Source organism: Convolutriloba macropyga, chromosome 7 (assembly GCF_964194025.1).
Source record: "Convolutriloba macropyga chromosome 7, txConMacr16.3, whole genome shotgun sequence".
Taxonomy (NCBI): domain Eukaryota; kingdom Metazoa; phylum Xenacoelomorpha; order Acoela; family Convolutidae; genus Convolutriloba; species Convolutriloba macropyga.
The window spans coordinates 7,084,258-7,105,041 of NC_134474.1; the positions used below are offsets into that span (position 1 = coordinate 7,084,258).

Consider the following 20,784-nt stretch of genomic DNA (forward strand, 5'->3'; position numbering starts at 1 on the left):
AAAAACAAACTGCAAATGGGTTCCGATTGGAAACTTTGCTGCCTTGATTGCCCAAGCATTAAAAACGCCTGGACCCGGAGACTTATTGTTGTCGAGTGAATCAATGGCATCATAGAGTTCCTTTAGTGTAACTGTTTGAAGCTTAACTTTTCCCTAACTGCTATGCGAGAAATATTTGGAGTGCTCACATATTGTCCATTGTATAAGCTTAGATTTTGAAAATTTCTATATAGACAATTTGCAATATCAAGTTCATTTTCTACTTCGGTTTCGCCATGACGAAAATCCCATGTTCTTTTTGATAGTTTCATATCAAGTCCCTCGGGCAACTGAGGCAATGCCAAGTACTTATCGTTACCATTTTGATAGTCCTAAGCATATAAAACATTAAAATCAGGGTGAAATGATAGAGAGGTTGAATTATAACGGAGTGAATAAATAGGGGTGAAAAAGTGGGACATCAAAGATACAGGAGTCCAAGTGTAGAACTGAGCTAAACAACCGTGGCAATAGTTGCAGTCGACTGGCTGATCATTATTGCCGTGATAGAGTTTGCAGATCAGTTAATTCAATGGCGTGTACAGGTTTCTAGGATTAGAATAAATATTACCACACGGCTGTTATCCCCATCGAGAAATGATCAGACTCAGAGAAGCCAAATTAGTAAATGAAAGTTGTAAATATTTTTAATCAACTCTCATTGGGATGAAAACTGTTGCATAAATTAGCCACGGTGATGAGACTTTTTGTGGAAAAGTAGTCTAATCCGAAAGCAAAGTCACATTGGTTCGGTTTTTTGCCGTACTCATCAAATGCTTTCAAATTCTCATCGATAGATGTGCAACGCTTGTTATCGTCATATTAACTACCCTCAAACGAAGTTTCCAGCAATTATACTAGTCCTGTTTGTCTTTTGCATTTCTTCGTACTACAGACTTTTCGTCTCATCGTTGTTTCGTCTGTCCATTCGACTTTTCGTCCTCAAAAACGTGATTAACAGGTAAAGCCTGGGGCATAAAGTCGCGGAGCAGTTTGCTAACAGGTCTACGCCTTACTAGCCTCTATTTGATTCAGCGCAAATATAATGCAGATGATTCACTGTTTAAATGGCCTTTTGCTCGTTAGAATCTAATCATTCTCACGCGCTGCTTATACTCTGAAATAATATTTTTTGAAGTTTTTTCCTAATAGTAGGGCTGATTGTCTCCGAATTTCAAACTTCATTCATTTGCTTTAGTTGTCCCTTCCTTTCATAGTCTTGTTCACTTTGACGGCAACTGTTTTCAAAGCAAAATAAGCAGAATTTGAGTTTTCGCGAATTTTGTTTTTGTCAATTCTTTATGCTTCATTGGTCAATTTTTCAATCATCGTTTTAATTGTTTTAAGTGCCTATCATTTGCGTTATCATTTTTGACGATTTGAACATTGCCTAGTTTTATAGGTTAAAAATAAAGTAAAGATAAAACTAATTTTTTAAAGTTTGTCAATGATTGTTTTTGAAATGTTAAACGATTTCGTTTTCTTTTGATTTCGAATAATCGTAGATTTCTTAATTTTAAGTTTTCTGCTTCAATTTCGTACAAGTCATATTTTTTGAAAACGCCCTGTATAAAATGCGCTCGCTAAGTCAGTAATTTTGGAAGGTTTGGAATTATTTCTTTAGCTGTTTTTTTTTACTTCCAGTACGAGTTAGAATAAACTGGTTAAGCGGAAATGTAGAAGGTTCTTTTGCTAATAACATTGCTGTAGTTTCCTGGAAAACGAAAAGCTCCCATTCAGGTGGCCAGTTCCGAATCAAGTGAGTTGCTTGTTCTAACTTTTGCCATGTTTATTTTTTTTGTTCAAGAATCTATCAATTTATCTTCTATCAAAATTGTTGGCTTTATAAAGTGTTGATGAAACTGGATTGTAAATGTCTAAAATTAGGCACATTTCAAAAGTTTTACTTATATAGACAATTTTTTTTTCAATTCCTTAAAAATTTGTCTTATTTTTCTCGGTCTGATTTAAATGACCCAAAAATGTTTTGGTTTTAACTTTCAGGTTTCTCATTTTAGTCTTTCACTGTAAGGATTTTTTTCTGATTAACTGTACAAATAATTTTCAACATTTTATTCACTTTTGCTATTTTAATTTTTGTTAAAAAAATCGGTTGCTTTTTGATTGATAAGCAACCCTTTGGCTTAAATTTATTGATCTTGAACAGGATAACATCAATAATGTTTGCTTCATACATTCTGTTTATTTGGTGTCATTGAAAATTTTGTTGTCTTATAAGATATTGAGTATCATAAGATATTGTGGACTACAATTTTTGAAAAAAAAATGTGACTCTGGCAATTTTTATCATTTTTTGAGTTCCTGGTAGTCATTTTTATTTTCTTAGGTATCATTTTTTATTGCAGAAGAGGCATAATTTTATGAATTGATATTTCGCTATTTAATTAACAACCAATCAATAGCGGGGAATAAGCGAAGGAGGCGTCAAGTTTCAGTTTGTAGGTTACCCTATTTAATGTAATATAACAGCACATTCACAAGAAATATAGTTCAAAAGAAAAAAGATCTTTCATATTAGATTGTTAGTTAGCGAATATGAAATTGATCAACTCAAAATTGATGACTAGATAGGATTTTTTCCAGTTATTGCAAATATTAGTAGTATTTGCTCGGTCAGTATATTCTTTAGACGTAATAGCTCCAAGTTGTCTCAAATTTTTCTAATTGAAAAATTTTTCTCCTTTTTTGTGTGCATTCGACTTCAATGTACTTCCGATTCTATTGTTTTTTTATCAATCATTGTTCACTGATGTTTCAAATTATTGGATTGTGTTTCAGCGCTTTTCTTTTAATGTCTTTTGAACTATTGTCGTATATTTTGGAGATGACTTCGAAATTTCGCGAGAGGATTGAGTAGTTTTCTTTCCAGGTTTTGATAATGCCGAAAGCGAACACAAAATTGCGCACGCACGCAAAAGATGAAAACTTGTTCAAATACACTTCATTCAGCGATCACATAAACTCAATATCTGTTGCTAATATTCAAAGAGCCGTACGCGTTGTTGCTGATCCCAATATTGACGACGATGATAATCAATCGTTTCTAGCCACAGGTTTGCAACTTCAGTTAATTGAAAGTCAGACTCAAACTTTCCAAAAAACAGTTAAACTACTGCAACCTTTCATTGGCTCGTACCGAGAAATTGTTTACCATCAAAATGAAATATTTGCGCATTTGGAGTCCAACTTAGAGGATTGCGACGATTCGAGTTTAGTTGGTTTGATGCGATTGACAACAGATTTCTGCAAAGATATTCAAACTGATTTTTATCAGTTCTTTTACCGCCTGGTGACAATTCTAGGAGGCAAAATGAACACACTGAGATCCCTTTCCGCATTGCAAGCTGTATTCAACTGTATCACTGTGTGTATTAAAATAACATTAAGTTGTTTTTCGTCCTCGGATGTTGCAAACCTTTTGAGTGGATTGCAGCTGTTCATGGAATCGAAGAAAAAATTGCAGATCAAATTTGCGTCTGGTGCCTTTGCGTTCGTTGCCAAGAAATTGGTCGAATCTGATGACCTTATACGCATTTTGTACTTCAATGTGACACAAAAGGCAATTGAAGCTTATCAACTAATCATAACTGAAATCGCCAAAGGTGTTGGGGTTGATTTTAGCTTCCGGTTTCCTGGTTTGCTCAAAAGCCTGATAGCTAACCATCCGGTAAATTCTGATGTTGAAGAATTGAGTGTGCCTACAAAATTGCTCACGAGTACTGTTGAGGGATTGCTATCGATGATTACAAGAGATCCAAATAAACGGGAGGAAAGCGTGAACTTTTGTTGGAAAACAATTGCTGATATTTTGACCTCGACTGACGAGCTGCAAATAATCTACCTTGTATTAAAAGAAGTTCTCAATTTTCAAAACGGGCGACTTGTTATGAAGTACCTCATGAACAGAGTGCTTGACTTTTTGGTTAATTTGGAGGTCAGATTTGAGCACGAGTTGCATTTGTGGAAGGATCTTTGCTCCATTGTTTTAACGTTTCCTGTTGAGTCGCAATCAACACAGGTCAAAGCGTTTAAGAAGACTTTCTTCGGATTTGAGCCAAATACCTTTCCTGCGATTGCATCTCTAATTTGTGAAATCTTGAAAGCGGAGAGCAATAGTTTTCTGAAAAGTTGCTGTTTGTTTGAAGTTACGAATCTGGTTCTGGAATCGGTTAAGTATTTTGGATCTGAAATCAATGATAGTGAATCAAACCGATCAATGGCACTGGCAGTTGTTGTTTACACTATCTCGAGAACGAATTATTCGACTGAAAAAGAAATAGTTGCCCAAATGTATAGGTTTTTGGATCATTTTTCGAAATTGAATGACCTTTCATGCATTGAAAAGGCTGGACTTGTTTTTGTTGCAAGTTGCCTGCCAGCTAAGTTTGAATGGGCAAAAAAGTCGCTTAAATCAATTGAAAGGAACCTCGAAATTGCAAAATGCTCCATTGATATGGATACCAGCGAAAGCTTTGAAATGTATCTGTGGAAAAAAGCAACATTCCGGTACAAATTGGAGCATTCAAAAATGACTCCCGATGAAAACCAGCTTTTGCTGTCTAGAATTGAGAAGAGTCCAAAGGATTTGGATAATTTGTCAGCTTTAGCTGTTTATATTTCTTCAAACAGTCAAGAAAATAACATTGATTTGAAACGCCTCGCGGAAATTCTGAAACCAAATTTCCGATCATTTAGGTTTGAAGTTGTTCGAAAGACAGTTCAAGTTTTTGCATCTGTTCAATGTTTACCATCTAAACAGAAAGCTTCGAACCAGAAAAATGAAAGTTCTGCAGTTTTAGGTTTCTTTGAAAGACTTCAAAGAATCGCAAACATTGAAAATAGCGTTCAATTGCTTCGCGAAAGACTCATGCTCTGCGAAAAATTAAAACTTGAAGATATCCAGAAACTGAAGTTAGATACTTCACTGGCTAAATTTTTGGAACCCTCCGATTTTGTTGAAATTGGCTTCGCATTTTTGCTTTCGTTGTGTTTTATTAGGTTTGTTCCATTACAGAAAGGTCTCGAAGACATTTTGTCAAGTTATGGCAATCACAAGGTTGTCAAAAAGGTTCTCAGTGATATTCTGAATGAAGCTTTTAACTCGGACAAGAGAAATGAGAACGCAAAAATTTGGTTCGAAAATCGAGTGGGCAGTTCTGGTGACTCGAATCTATTGGAGAAATCCCTCCTTGAATTTAACCCGGAAAACGAAATCATCCGGACAGTGAAAAAGCGAGAGATCGTTCTGGAAATGTTCAAAATGTACCCAAGTTTGTCTGGAATTGTCGCGAAAGAAATCAAAACTCAGTTTTTCATGTTTCTGGCACGAGATTTTTTCTGTTCGAATTCTAGAAGATTACAAAAGATTGAAGAGATTCTTGAAATCACGCTGTCAAAATCCGAGGAAAAAGTTAAACTCGAGGAAAAAGAATCACATGTTCCGACATTACTGTCGTTTTTTAAAGTGCTCTCGGCTCTAAGTTCGAATCCTCTGATTAGAAAAGACGAAAAGTTGTTCAAGTTGTTGAAAGAAATGCTCAAATCAAATCTAAGCTTTCTCCAAAACGCGACGCTTGATTTTCTGCTCGAACTTGGACTGCCGTACTTGAACCCTTACAAAGACTATTTATCTCAACTTTGCTCTGATAAGACAGTCAAAAAGGGTCTGACAGATTTGAAGTTGTCTTCGGAAAATGGAATCGTGAACGAAGTTCATCGACGTGAATTCTTAGAAATAATTATGCTATACTTATTGGGCCGTGTTTTTAATGCGGGCTGGGTTTCAAATGTAGACGAACGCTTTCGCTACATTTTCCAATTTGTTCACTATTTGAATTCTGAAGAAAAGGAGCATTTTTTGACGGAAACATTTTCAAGTTTCACTGACTTGCTTTCTGCTGGACAGGTTTCTAATTTTGACCACTCGAAGTTTGAAATTGCGGACTTGTCAAGATTTTTGCTAATATTTCAGCAGGTTTTGAGAAATATGCAGCGCCTTTCCTTTTTGCCAATTATGAAAGTTTTCGGAAAGTGTAATCTGAACATCTGTCTATCGCTGGAGCGAAGCAAAAAGTCGTGGAGCAACAGTTTGAGTGGATCAACCAGAAATAAAAAGTTGTTCAAACAAGGTATGGTCTGTTTGTTATCATACCTGGACGTTGCAACGGAACCCTTCGATGACTCGGAAGTAAAATCAATTTGTGAAGTTTTGCTGAAACCAGCTCTTATGTTCAATTCTGCGGAGGATATTTCAAAAGCAACGCTTTCAATTCAAGCAAAGTTTGTTCAGTCTTTTGCAGCTAATTCGTATTACAGGAAATATTTGAACTACCAAATTGATTCGAGAAACTCCAAGTCATTGCTTGCTTGTTTGTGCCAATTTTTACAGCCCAATGCGCCGAGCCAGTTGCAGTTTTTCGTGTTGGGGGTTTTGGTTCTGCTAATTCCGGAGGAAACTGAAGATAATGATGTAAATGACGATGACGAAGAGGTCGATTCTTCAGGTGATGAAATGGAAGTCGGAAGTTCGCAACCTACGAGTTCTTCGGAAGATGAAAACATTTTGAAATCGCACTCATGTTTTGTGATTAAGTTTCTGCAGAACAAAATGCTTTCGGACAAGTTTAAAAGCTTGAGCGCCGTTCAACGAATGCAACTTTTAAAAGTATTGCTGTTTTTGGTTAGTGACATAACATCACCCCAACAGAGCCTGGCCTTAGCCACGACACTAGCTGCGTACATGAGCAAGAAACGAAAAATTTTACCAATTGACATGAGCTCAGATATTACCAAATTAATTGTGACTCTGTTGAAAAATTGTGAAAGTCCGTACGCAGTTTTGTTCACACTCGCCGCAAATTTTTCGGAAAACTTACCAATGAGCATACGCGATGACTTGTGCAATATTTATTCCATCATCAGCTCGGAATTCGCGGAATTATTAAGAGGGTTGAATTCCTGGAACCCAAAATTTGTTGACGAACCAGATTATGCGGTGAGGTTTGAAAATTTTTCAAAAATACCAGCGCTACTGGAAGACATGCGACCGCAAGATTGCGTAATTGCAATTGCAGTTATTTTCAAAAATTGTTGCTATTTCATCGAAACAATTGAGGATTTTGCAGTTCGTGATCGCTGTGTCGAAACCGTCAATTATTTGATCAGAAAATTTGACTTTAATGCAAAAATAATCTCAATGGTCAAATTTCAAATCTCGAACATGCTGAAATCTAAACCTGAGGATGCTGTTTTGATTAATATTATGAACATTTTCAAGTGTTTTATTGAACATTGCCACGAAAAAGATTCAATTTTGGACGAGTTGCGAGTATTGCAAACGGGAAAAGTTGATTTTATTGATGATATCGCGCAGTTGCAGGTATCAAGACGTTGTAGAGGTTTGATTAAAATTTCACAATTTATTCTTGAAGACAAATTTTGCATGTCAACCTGCACGTTTTTCTTGATTCCAATCGCCTGGATTTCCATTTCTAAATTTGAGCTGGTTAAAGATCCAAATCTGATTACAGCATCGATAGAGTTGCTGAAAAGTTGTGCCACAAAAATGGAGCTGAGTACTTTAGTACGACTAGCCGAAAGATGTCTGCTAATGGTCAATCGTAACAATGAAAACCCGAAAGTTGCTTGTCGTGTTTTGTCGGCTATTTTGACAGCTTTCGGCTCTAATGACATGCTGGCGCAGTATATGACTAATTCTACTAAAATTGAAAAGGCAAACGTTGTTTTGAATACCTTTGCAGGACGAACTTTGGCAATGTTGATGAACCAGAAAATGACCGACTCCGAAATTATTGACAAAGACGAATCGAATGCTATTATCGCGAAGTTACCTGTGCATATTGGACTGTACAATGTAGCAAAGCATTTGCCAGCCAAAAGAAAAGATTTCACAATTAAAAAGCTGATCCTATCTCTCTGTGGGTTCCTGCGATCTCGCGATAAATCCGTCAGACATGCGACAAGGGGGGTTCTTCTTCAAATTTTGCCAAATTTGGACTTCGAATATTTGAATCAACTGATTAAAGATCTATTTCAATTACTGGATCGAGGGTACTTGAGACATATTTTGGTGTTCACTTTGTACCGAGTGTTGACAGAAGCTAAAGCGTGCTTTAAAGCTGGTGATTTTACCATCGGAAACTTGACAGAAATCGGAAAATTTTTGATTCGCGATCTTTTTGGACTTGGCGCTGAAGAACGAACTTCCGCAAAACTTATATCAAAAACAGAAGAAGCTAGGAAGAGCTATGCCGTTCCTTGCTATGGTTTGATTGGCTACTTCTGCTCCAATGATAATCTAATAGAGCTATTGAAACCGTTATCAGAAGGTTTGGAGGAAAAAGAAACAAACTCTAACAAACGAATCGTCACCGACATTTTGAACAAGTTCGGAGCTGAAATACTGTTGAACAAGAAGCTGAAAACTTTGGAAATTCTCACGTTTGTTGAGCAAGTTTGTAACGGAAATCTGTTGAAAATGTTTGAAAAAACAGCGAAAGATACAAGTTCCGAGAAACGCGATGTTAGGTTGCAACCTAAAGATTATAGATTGCTGGATCCAGTGCCAACGCGGGCTGTTGATAGGCGACCGAACGTGATAACGTTTTCGTATCATCACGTTTTCGTACAATTTGGGTTTCAGCTTTTGCTCAAACTGACAAGTAAAGTTGATGCAAATACTTTGAAAAAAGAAGAGGTTAGACAAATTTTACAAAACATGTCGCCGCTAGTTGTGAAAAGTTTGAATTCTTCCTACTTGCCTGTTCTGATTCAAGCTATCAGATGTTTGAAAGAATTTTTGGCTGTAAACTTGGAAGGGTTGATGACTTCTGAAAACTTTGATCGGTTGATTTTGATCAATAAACGGTTTTGCAGAGGAACTTCGATATCGTCTGAAACCCAAGAATTAGTTCCAGTTGTTTTGAGTTGCATGAAAGTATTTCTTTCTAATGAAAATTTGACAGTAAGAAAAGAACAATTAGCTGTGATTTTAGCTCATATTGAGGAAGATTTGAACGATAAAAACAAAGTCAAAGCTAGTTTGTCATTATTAAAGGCGATTATTTCACGAAGACTGAAACACGAAAGTGTGACTGAAGTTGTGAGTAAGGTATCAAAATTAATGATTCAATCTCCAATGTCATCAAACAGAATAAATTGCAGAAATCTTTACCTGGACTATCTGATTGGCTATGCTAACGAAAAGACAGAAAAAAGCTTAGATTTCGTATTAGCCCAAGTTGTGAACTACGAAGAAGCAACGGGTCGTGAGTCGGCCATTGAGCTTTTGGTTCTTTTTGTGACTAAAGCAAATGAATCGTTTTTGAACAGTATGTGCGAAAAGTTGTTCTTTCCTCTTTGCTTAGCCGTGGGAAAGGACAGTTCCCAAAATTGTAGGAAGTTTGCCCGACTCTGTCTAGGCAAATTGTTGTCCCGCGTTGGTGAAGAAGAGTACATAGATTTTACAGAAACTTCTCTTAAATGGATGAAAAAGTATATGGACGTTTCGCTTGTTATGGTCGGTTTTATGGTAATGGACATTTTGGTCGAAAATTTCCGAAGTTCGTTAGACGATAAATTATCAGATATTCTTGAAATTTCAAACAAAGCGTTGGACGAATGCGACGTTAAACACGATAGCTTGCTACCTAATTCGGCAAATTCAGTTCCGAAATCTGAAAGTAACGAATCTCGCACCCGAACTGTAGATTACACTATTCTTACTGTATTCAAACTTATACACCGAGTTTTGGCAATTATTGACTTAACTTCTGCTGAAACTGTGACTAAGTACCAGAAAAGTCTGGCTCAAATTGCCCAAAAGTTGAAGGAATACGTCAGTTACCCGCACGAGTGGGTTCAAGTTCAAGTTTGCCAAATTTTTGCTTTAGTGTTTTCAAAGTTCCAAGCAGTTGAATTTTGCTCGAGTTTTTTTGCTCACTCCTGTTTGCCGTCTTCTAACGAAACAGCTGAAGAAAATAACCTGAATGATTTCTTGAAAAAAATTATCTCAGATGTAATTAGTAATGTAACTTATATTGAAGCCAGTAAAGAGTTGATGGATATTTCACTCAAAAACATTGTTTATTTGACCCTTGTTTTTGCCTCCGAATTTCTGTCTGAAAAATCTTTGGGTACTGTTTTGTTACCTTTTGTCATTGACGAAATGGGAAAGTTAGCAATGAAAGAAATGCGTTTTAATAATAAATGCTTCACGAAACGACAATTTGTCTTTTCTTGGAATCAATTTATTCTCCAAAGTCATCAATTTGTTGAAACTTGCCAAAAATTGAGCGCAGAGTCTTTGCATAAGCTACTACAGCCCGTGGTCAGGGAGCTTGTTTCAAAATCAAACGAATCGAATACAGAGTTTGCTGAGAGTTTTCAGAACACGTATCAGAGTTTCGAAAAATCCTTTAAATCGCTGGTTAATGTTAACGGCGATGGATCATTTTTGTCCTGGCATTATTCAAAAATAGTTGCCAGTTTGCGAGAGAGAAAGTTGGAAAGGAATGTGACCAGAAAGCGGGAGGCAGTTTTGAACCCAGAACTTCACGCAGCTAAGAAAATACAAGACACGATAAAGCGGAGAGTTAATCGAAAGAGGAAAATGGCAGAAAAGAAAGGACAAGTGCCTTCGAAAAAAGGAAAACTAGGTTCCAAAGTCAAAAACTCAGATGAAATTTTGGTCGAAGACTTACTTTAAACCACAAAAATTTCAGTGTTATCCATATCTAAAAGTGGAAAATCTGCAGAATTGATGATACAATTTTGTTTAAAAGTTTTTTTAAGCAGATGACAGCTTAGCATTCGTGGCACAGAAAGTTGGGGCTTAGCCGATGAAAATAATGAAACGAAAAATTAATTAAGCATATTGCGAAAAAAATGCTGTGCAGAAAGTCACTTGCAAGAATATAAACAGGGGTATCTTCGAAACTTGTGTGATTTTTGTCACGTTTTTAATCGTTTATTGAATTTTTCTTTCAATGAAGTCTAAATGGCTCTTTGGATGAGTTTGGTTTTTAATAGCCGCACAGCAATAGCTGGCGCTATTATTGGCCTTCTCTTGGCTTTTTACGACTCTAAGAGGAGTATTGGTTTTCTTACGGTTTTTTTACCGGGAGTACTATTTGTTCAGACGATGTTTTGACCTAAAAGCGAATGTGAGTGAAATTGCCGTGTGAACTAATTTTTTCTGAGCGAGAGAAGTTTTTTGATCATGTGCTGCGTTTAGTGAATGACTTTTTGACTTTGACAAGTAGTTTTTGACTGAATGGCACATATAGATAACCGTTTTTGGCCGTTTTTTCGTCCAAGTGACCCATTTTTTTGTAATTCGGTTTTTGTAGAAATAATTTTTATTCGATGCTATATTGAAATGTAAACCTCTGAAATTGATACCACAGTGTTTTTCAGAGCCTAATAATGCGTTCGAAGTTCCAAATTGGCACATATTTCTTGATTTTTTTAATTTAATTTTCGGCTTTTTTTCTAGTAATTTCATTTTTTGGATCTTTCAGCCGTCTTTTTGGCAAAAATCAGTTAATATAGCAACTTCCCTTTGATAATTCATAAACTCAACGCCTCTTTCTGTTTCGATGTACTTTTGGTTTATAAAATTGTACATACGCTAATCCAATTTTGGTAGTTTTTTTCCTATTGATCTCACTTTTTTGTTTATTTTGTTTTTAATCACTAGAACTAGTCTTTTTGTGCAGCATGAGAGACTTTAATTTAGTTTCAATAAAAATTCAATCATTTTTTGGCGCTAAATTTTTGAAAAACATTTTTTTTTATTTTTTTTTTCATAAATGCGGTCTCAAAAATTTATGAACATTTTTTTGCAAAATGTTTTGTAGGATTAAATTCTACTTTCTCCTTTTTTGTTCCGTTCAGGAGGATGTATCTTTCTCCTGAATGACTCCTTGTCTTTACTGTGTCTCGAATGCTGAACAATAAAATGTATTCGTTTTTTTTTTTCATTTTTTTATTTTGATTTTTAAATTTCAAAAATCAAGATTTTGTCTTTGTTACTGTGTTCCTTACATTGTGTCCATATTTTTCACATTCTGGTTGGTATCATTCTGGCTTTGTCCTGGCACCTACATTTTTTTCGTTGAGTTGAATTTTTTGTTGAATATTGAATTATTTCAGCTTTTTGTCATAGGTTTTCGTCCAAAGTTTCCACTTATTGCTACTTATTGCAATTTTCTTCAGTCCTGGTTTTTTTTGTTGAACAATTGTTGTTTGCCTTTGATTATTATTTTGTTGCTTGTCTTCTCCATTTGTTTAATTTTTGAATTAGTATGAGATCATGTTTTCTGGAATATATACATCAAAGAAGAAGTAGTTGTTTTCTGGTTCGTAAATTTGAGCATTTTTTTGAAAAATTTAACTTAGTTTCTAAGATTATTATCTGCCGTTTGCTTTCGCGACCTTGATATTGGAATCATGAATTATTGGAGGGATATTGATGGCCCTGTCAGCTTTCTCAGCCTCTTAGTGTTTTGATCATCCTAATTATTATGGTATTTTTTAACGTTACCAAAAGTTTTAATAAAATAAGATTTTGCAGCATTTTGTTTCTCTTTGTGAAAGTGGTTTAAATTTAACTAATTTTTTAATCAGACCTGGGGAGGTAATGAGTTAATGGTTTAAAGCAAAATGTAAGGGCTTCAGCTGCAATTACGGTTTTTTTGTGAAGTTTTGATGCTTCGAGTCGCTTCCGCATTTCTTCCGGCTATGTTTTTGTTTCGTTTTTTTTTACGATCATATGACGTCACAACCACTTCGAATCTGCTTTTTGTCCATTTTTCGCTCTGTGGAGCCAGTTTTTTTGTTCTTTTGCGTGATTAAATTTTTGGTCACACTTGACCTCACTCGCAAAAATGACTTCCTCACTTTGAAATTGACTACTTTAATTTACTTTAATTCAAAGAGATAAGGTCATTTGGATGTGTGTCACTCTAAATGAAGGTTATTAGAGAGCAGTTAATAGAGGCAGCAAAAACTTATACAGATTTTTAATCAATTTTGACATATCAGCCTTCTAGCAAAAGACGAATTTTTTGCCTGTCTTTTTAACTGTTTTTTTAGACTGCAGATCTACGAAGTTATTGCGGCTATTTTCTGGCAATCTTCCAGCTATGTTATTTCTTTTCGATTTGATCAATTCAAATGTTAATTTTTTGCAGATTTAATTTGTCTTTAAGAATAGTTTTGAATTAAATAATTTTTAGCGCGAAATTTGATACGCCGGGTAGAAAAGCTTGCACATTTCTCTTCTTTTTCATATATTTTTTATGGTTGTGTTATTAAAATCATTTTTAACGTCTTTTATGAATTGTTCTGAAATGTGCGAAGCATTTATTATTAGCTGCGAAGTGATAGCTGAGGCCATTATTGGCCTTCTCTTGAGTTTTCTACAATTTGCCTGCTGTTTGCAGTGTTTCTTGTCTTGAATTTTGTTAATATGATACATGTTTTATAATGGCGCCTATTTGAAATTGATGGAAATCATTGACGGGCAGCTAACTCTTTTTTTTGCACTTGTCATAAAATGTTATTGAAAATTTTATGTTTGCCCCTTTTTTAATATTTGTTGTCTTATCACCTAAGATCAATAATGACAGCATAATTGTTCGCTAATGAGGCATAAATGAGCCTGATTCGGTGATTGAGTTAATGGCTAGTGATTTTCAAGACTTTGACACTATTTGTTCTAAACATATATAATGATTTTGTTATGATTTTCAAGTTTTGAGATTTATACTTTTTTTGTCTTATTGTTTCATCTCATTAGGAACAGGTCATTTCACTAGGATTCATCTCATTGGGAGTTGTTTTTAGTATATGTTGTACTTATTACTTTTTCATCACTTAATCTCATCAATGGCAGTTGACATTGGTTGCTAATGAGTAAGAGGTGAATCTGATTAGTGACTTCAGTTCACAGCAAATGTTTTTAAGAAACTGCTTTTTGAAAAATAAAAGTTAATTTGTCCTAAATGTTTTTGTTGTGGTTGTTTCTCTTAGTCTCATGAACAACGATAATTTTTTTGAGCCTTTAGTGCGGCGTAATTTTATTCCCAGCGAAAAGCTTTTTTGTCATATTTGAATCTTTTTGATATGCTTTTTGAAGATTGTGATTCCTAGTTGTAACGTTCGCTTAGCTTGCGACACTGGATTACTAAGTTTGCTTTTTGGTAATTTTCTTTGTCGTTGTCTTTTTTTGCTTTGTCCGTCATTGACTCCCACAGGGTTGTTGCAAAACACACTCAATCTAAGGACCCATATTGTCAATATTCAGGGGTCTTTTTTGACTATCTTAGATTGATGTTGCTCTAATATATTCATCGTAAGGTTCTAGAACATTCTGTGACTTGAGTGGTGGGTTTACTCTTTCCTGTTTTACAGACTTGAGTGACTTTCATTTTTTGAGTGTAAGTTCCTCTCGTTCAGTAAAATTTGTTGCTGATACAATAACGAGTGTGAGCGAACAATAATAAACGCCCTTGTAGCTTAGTGGTTGAGATGTTGCGGTGGCATCCTGCAGGTTATGGGTTCGAATCTGTTGAGTCGTGAGTTGATCGAGCTCAGGCAGTCGAATTTAATGTTCGTTTTCTTAATAATTGGACATAGTTAAATTCAAAAGTTTTATTGATCATTGTTTTTAAGGGTTTCAGCTTTACCTGTTTGTTTATTCATTGCTTTCCTATAGATTTTGTTTTCATTAAATGTTCTGTTTGCCATCCTTTTGCTAATTCTGTCAAAAAAAAATCAGTTTAACGAGTGATGAGAACTCTTTTCATAGCAAACGTTAAAGTTGCACTTAAAAGTGAAATGTGTGTCAAAATTTATTTAAAGGTTTAAGCTTGGCAATACTGATTCAGGGCTTTGATGTGACAGAATTTTTCAGTGTCTTCAAAATGATGTTTCAATCGTCCTGTATTGGGCACTTTTGGCGGCTAGAAGCTTAACTAAAAAAGATTTGAACTTGTCTTCTCATTTTGTCTAAAGTTACAATTTCGTTTCTTTTGTTCCAATTTTTCGCAAAACATGTTAATGATTAACCTTTAATTGATTGAATGTTTTTGTTCTCTATTCATATCCAAAAATGATGGTTCAATATAAATAAACCCGCAGACATCTGCTTAAATTTTCTTGAGGCTTCTTCTATTAAAATTCTTCATATTGAATACCATATTGTTTTTTTACTGGTAGCAGAATTGAAATCTTATCTGAAAATTGTGTCGCTGAATCTTGGAATACTGTGGAACAAAACTTTTTAAAAAATGTGAAAACTTAGAAAGAATGATTTAGAGTGTATCTTTGTTGAAGTTTCTCTTTTGTTTTGTAGTGATCTTGTTTGATTCTCTGCAAGGTTTGTTCAGTTTTCACTTTGGTTTTTGACATTTCGCTAAAATAGACCCTTCTACAAGATGTGAAAATATTATTGACCGCTTAAATTATTGAACAAGAAAATTATTCGAAGATCAAAATGGCAAAGGTTTCCAGTTTTTAAAATGGCACTCCAAATACATTGCAGAGAAAAATAAAGAACAGAAAAAGGATTTCGTTTCAAATCAAGTGCGATTCTCCCGAAAAATCTTAATTAAAAATGGTAAATCCATTTTGGTTTTACAACTGGAAAAACTTGTTCATTATACCAAATGCAAAGTGCTACTTCAAGACAAAGAATAAAATTATTTTTAAGATAGAAGGAAGACAACATAGAAGGAAGAGCTGTTAAGAACATTTTACGATTATTTTCATTATAATGCTTGGATTTCCTTTAGCGTACACTATAGTAGATACACTATAAAAAGTACAAATACAGAATAAGGAGGAAAACAAATAAAAACAATTGTTGTAAAAGATTGTTTTGGTGCCGAAGCGACAAACATTTGGGCACTTCACAAATATTTTTTGCGCGTCAGGATTTAAGTTTTTTGAAAAAATATTTGAAATAGTTGAATTACTCAAACTGCTGAATTAGTTGAAATTTTAATTAATTGTTTTTTGACCCTACTTTTTTTTGGGATACATCTTCAATTTACACAGATCCCATGATTTTTCTGTTCGTTTTCAAGCAAAAATTTTTGTTTTTATCGTTGACTATTTTTTCAATGCAAAGATAACCAAAAGAATCATTTGCAAACCATAAAGTTGTTTTGAAAAAATTTGGAACGAAAAAAGTTCTTAAAAACGTTTTAACAAATTTGAAAGTATTTTCCTGGTGGTTTAACAAATTTTAAAAACAGTTGCCGTCCCTGTTCTTAAATATTTGGACATCTCTTTTCTTGCTGGAAATCAGAAGTTTTCCACTGCAAGAAGTCTTCTAGGGTCCTTGAAGCCTCGATGGAGACAGAAAAGATCCTTAAAAAAATAGAAATTGATTCTAACTAAATTGTTGAATTTTTAACTTCCGTTTTCAGAATCTTCTTCTTTCGATAAAATCTTGAACAATATTTTTTCTTTGGGTCTATCCAGACTTTACTTGACATATAAGAAACACTGAGATGTAAACAGAAAATAAGTGTCTAAAAAATTTATTCAATTTCAAAATTTTTGGAAATTTGAAAAATGTTGAATTAATCTTTCGAAACCATTGATATGTGGCTATTGCCTCCACTTTTTGAAATAAAGTTGTCAGCTAACTATTTACTGTACCCATTAGTACGTATTTAAACAAGGAGCAAAACTTTTGTCAAGATCTCTATTGAAGCTACACGTAACTTGGGTAAAGATTGATGCCAAAAAATTTCATAAGAAGTTAGTAATGTTCCTGATGTGGGATTTTTCCGTTGTGTGAGTTGAACGACGGATGTTTGTTTTATTATTCGACGGAATTGTGTCACTATGTGGCGGCTTAACTTAACAAGATTTCATATGGCACCGCTCTTAGATTTCTAGAATGCGTAGATTAGTAATCGCTTTGGCAGATAAAAGACGGGCGGCAATGCATTTCCCGTATTAAATTTTAGATTATGGAAAAATTATAACTCGTGCAAGTATAAGTTTCCTAAATGTTTTAATTAATTAAAACGAGTATTTTTGTTTTAACGTGCTTTCTATTTATCAGGAAAGATTACCAAAAAAATTTTGGAGCTGTTTGGGTGATTTTGTGGCTGGTTGGGTATATCTAAGAAAACAGTCAATAACATTGAGAGTAAATGTCGAACGGCGTCAAAAAATTTAAAAAAGCACAATAAAACAATTTGCAAAACATTATACAGAAGTGGTCCATCTGAAACCACAAGACTATACTGGGCTTTGAAAGAACTTAAATTTTTTTTTTCGAAAGTTTATAAGTTTCTTTGATACTGAAGTGTTGTGATAAATCCGATTTTTGCTTACGTCTGTTTGTTCTCTCTCAATTTCGACAAAGAAAAGCAGCAGAGAGAAAATCTCACAAATTAAGTTTGAATCGTGGGCACCCGAAATTCGCCCCCTCATTTTAAGAAAAAAATCTGCGGTCGTTGTCTTGGTATATGGGGGTTTTGGTATATGGACTCAACAGTGTGTTGTTTTGCAAAAAGCTGAAGTGCTATCGGTTGGAACAACCCTATCATTCCAAAGACCCATTACAAATTAAGATTCCATTACAAATAGCAGATAAAATAACTATTGGCCGTTCTATTTGAAGACATTGAACGAATCTTGCACTATGGAGCACCAAAGAAGTTAGAGTGGTGCAAATATTGAAGAGTTTATCAAAATTGCAAAAGCTGCGTTTTCACGGCCAACACGGCAGAGCAACAAAATTGCGGCCTCCGACAGTTCTATGCTCTTCCACAAGGCAGCTCTTGAAGCTGTGCAAAAATTGCATCCCAACGATAGAAAAAAAACTTATTGCAGTTTACATTTTTCTTAATCGGAAATTTACGAATGGAGCACAGAAAATGTTATAGAACTGATGAACTCATTGTTTTTCATGTTTAAATTAGCTGGTACTTTGGAGGCCTGAATATCTTTTGCTTGCAGTGCAGTAGTCCTCTTCAGATCAATCGCAACTCTTTGCGATTACTGACTACGCTAGCAAACACAGGTTGCAGTTAACTAGTTCGCGAAATTGTTTCGCATGTTTTATGGGTGGCATTGCTATCAGAATTGTCCAAAACGAAAGCCAGTCTCAAACCTATTGCAGTCAATGAAATCTTGGTAGGGCAGTGCTTTATTGCTTATCGAAAGAAGCAAACTCAAATAACTGAATTCATAGACATTTTCAAAATCTTGTTGGAAAGTTGGAATGGAGGATGGCGTGGAATCCAGTTTGCATATGACTAATTTTTCGTTTTTACTCACCTAATCAGGTTCTTCAAGTGTTTTTGCAATGCATTCAATTTCATCAAACGAACTGACGTGCTGTAAGCAGTCAATAATCTAAAAGCTGGCATTGCAGTTTTTTACGGATTTCAAATATTCCCGACATAGTTATTATACCGAAGACAAACTTGTTACAAGCAGCGAAAGCCAATTAGAAAAGGCGATACTTTTGACCCGCTGCTTTTTTTTACTAATCTTACAGCACGATTCCTGGTAACTAAGAACGGTGTCCTGATGGGCTCAGAAGAAGAAGATCTCAGTTTATCGTGGAATCCCCTTTGCTCGGTCTTGATTGCGGCCTCAGGGCCAAATGCTGCGAACTGTGGTCTACAGTTGACATAGGCAGCCTTGATAAGGAGTAAAACAGTAATATTTAAAGGTTGACGTCATTGGAGCTGCAGTAGGAACCCAGAAATTGTCTGCTTGAAAATTACCGAAGAGATATTGAATGCAACTTACTATTTGAGGAAATGGCTTTGATGACCTTGACTAGATTACGCCACTGCACTCAGGCCCCCAAAATGGTGTTTTTTTCGTGTTCATTTTCGCGCCTTTCAATTGTTTCGTGAATAGAAGTTCGTGCCCAACAGCGCGAAGAACTTGAAAACACCCTCGTTACTGTTCTCTCAGAGGAATCTTGGACTTAAGAAGTCCTATAGATAACCCAATAAATTTTGAAATTAGCCGATTCCAAGACCAGCGTTAATCATCACAAGTGGATCTTTTTTTGTGTTCTGAAAAACTCCTTTGAACGTTCAATGGCCCAAACCAAAAAACTGTTTCGTTTTTGTCCTGCTAGGGTGTTGTTGATGTGTATTGCCAGAGCGAATCGGTAAAAGATTTTCTGAGAGTGAGCTTCGGCGGCTGGTACTACTTTTAAGCCAAGGTTTTCTGAACTTATATTGTCTTATTGGAAAATGCAGTGCAAGTGTAGGGCTCGAATTAGTGAACGGAGCTTGAATTGCAGAAAAACTATGGCAGTTAGTAGGTTTTTTCAAGTCGTTATAAAATACGAACGAACAGTTTTTCAGCAGTGCGGAAATGCTACAGTGAGACGAATAAAAAAATCTGAATTAAAATCATCAACAAAATTGGGTTAAATAAGAGAAAACACTTCAGGGCCACTATCGGTTGGAACAACCCTATCATTCCAAAGACCCATTACAATTTTCTTAATCGGAAATTTACGAATGGAGCACAGAAAATGTTATAGAACTGATGAACTCATTGTTTTTCATGTTTAAATTAGCTGGTACTTTGGAGGCCTGAATATCTTTTGCTTGCAGTGCAGTAGTCCTCTTCAGATCAATCGCAACTCTTTGCGATTACTGACTACGCTAGCAAACACAGGTTGCAGTTAACTAGTTCGCGAAATTGTTTCGCATGTTTTATGGGTGGCATTGCTATCAGAATTGTCCAAAACGAAAGCCAGTCTCAAACCTATTGCAGTCAATGAAATCTTGGTAGGGCAGTGCTTTATTGCTTATCGAAAGAAGCAAATTCAAATAACTGAATTCATAGACATTTTCAAAATCTTGTTGGAAAGTTGGAATGGAGGATGGCGTGGAATCCAGTTTGCATATGACTAATTTTTCGTTTTTACTCACCTAATCATGTTCTTCAAGTGTTTTTGCAATGCATTCAATTTCATCAAACGAACTGACGTGCTGTAAGCAGTCAATAATCTAAAAGCTGGCATTGCAGTTTTTTACGGATTTCAAATATTCCCGACATAGTTATTATACCAAAGACAAACTTGTTACAAGCAGCGAGAGCCAATTAGAAAAGGCGATACTTTTGACCCGCTGCTTTTTTTACTAATCTTACAGCACGATTCCTGGTAACTAAGAACGGTGTCCTGATGGGCTCAGAAGAAGACGATCTCAGTTTATCGTGGAATCCCCTTTGCTCGGTCTTGATTGCGGCCTCAGGGCCAAATGCTGCGAACTGTGGTCTACAGTTGACATAGGCAGCCTTGATAAGGAGTAAAACAGTGATATTTAAAGGTTGACGTCATTGGAGCTGCAGTAGGAACCCAGAAATTGTCTGCTTGAAAATTACCGAAGAGATATTGAATGCAACTTACTATTTGAGGAAATGGCTTTGATGACCTTGACTAGATTACGCCACTGCACTCAGGCCCCCAAAATGGTGTTTTTTTCGTGTTCATTTTCGCGCCTTTCAATTGTTTCGTGAATAGAAGTTCGTGCCCAACAGCGCGAAGAACTTGAAAACACCCTCGTTACTGTTCTCTCAGAGGAATCTTGGACTTAAGAAGTCCTATAGATAACCCAATAAATTTTGAAATTAGCCGATTCCAAGACCAGCGTTAATCATCACAAGTGGATCTTTTTTTGTGTTCTGAAAAACTCCTTT

General features: G+C 35.4%; 1 protein-coding gene across 1 annotated transcript; it reads left to right on the forward strand.

Annotated features, from left to right (window-relative positions):
- Positions 1–2,835: 2,835 nt before the first annotated feature.
- On the forward strand, positions 2,836–10,861 carry LOC142342573 (small subunit processome component 20 homolog). The gene has a single exon (XM_075393946.1). It carries the CDS (start codon positions 2,939–2,941, stop codon positions 10,784–10,786), a length of 7,848 nt encoding a protein of 2,615 aa, XP_075250061.1. The 5' UTR covers positions 2,836–2,938; the 3' UTR covers positions 10,787–10,861.
- The last annotated feature ends 9,923 nt before the right edge of the window (positions 10,862–20,784 follow it).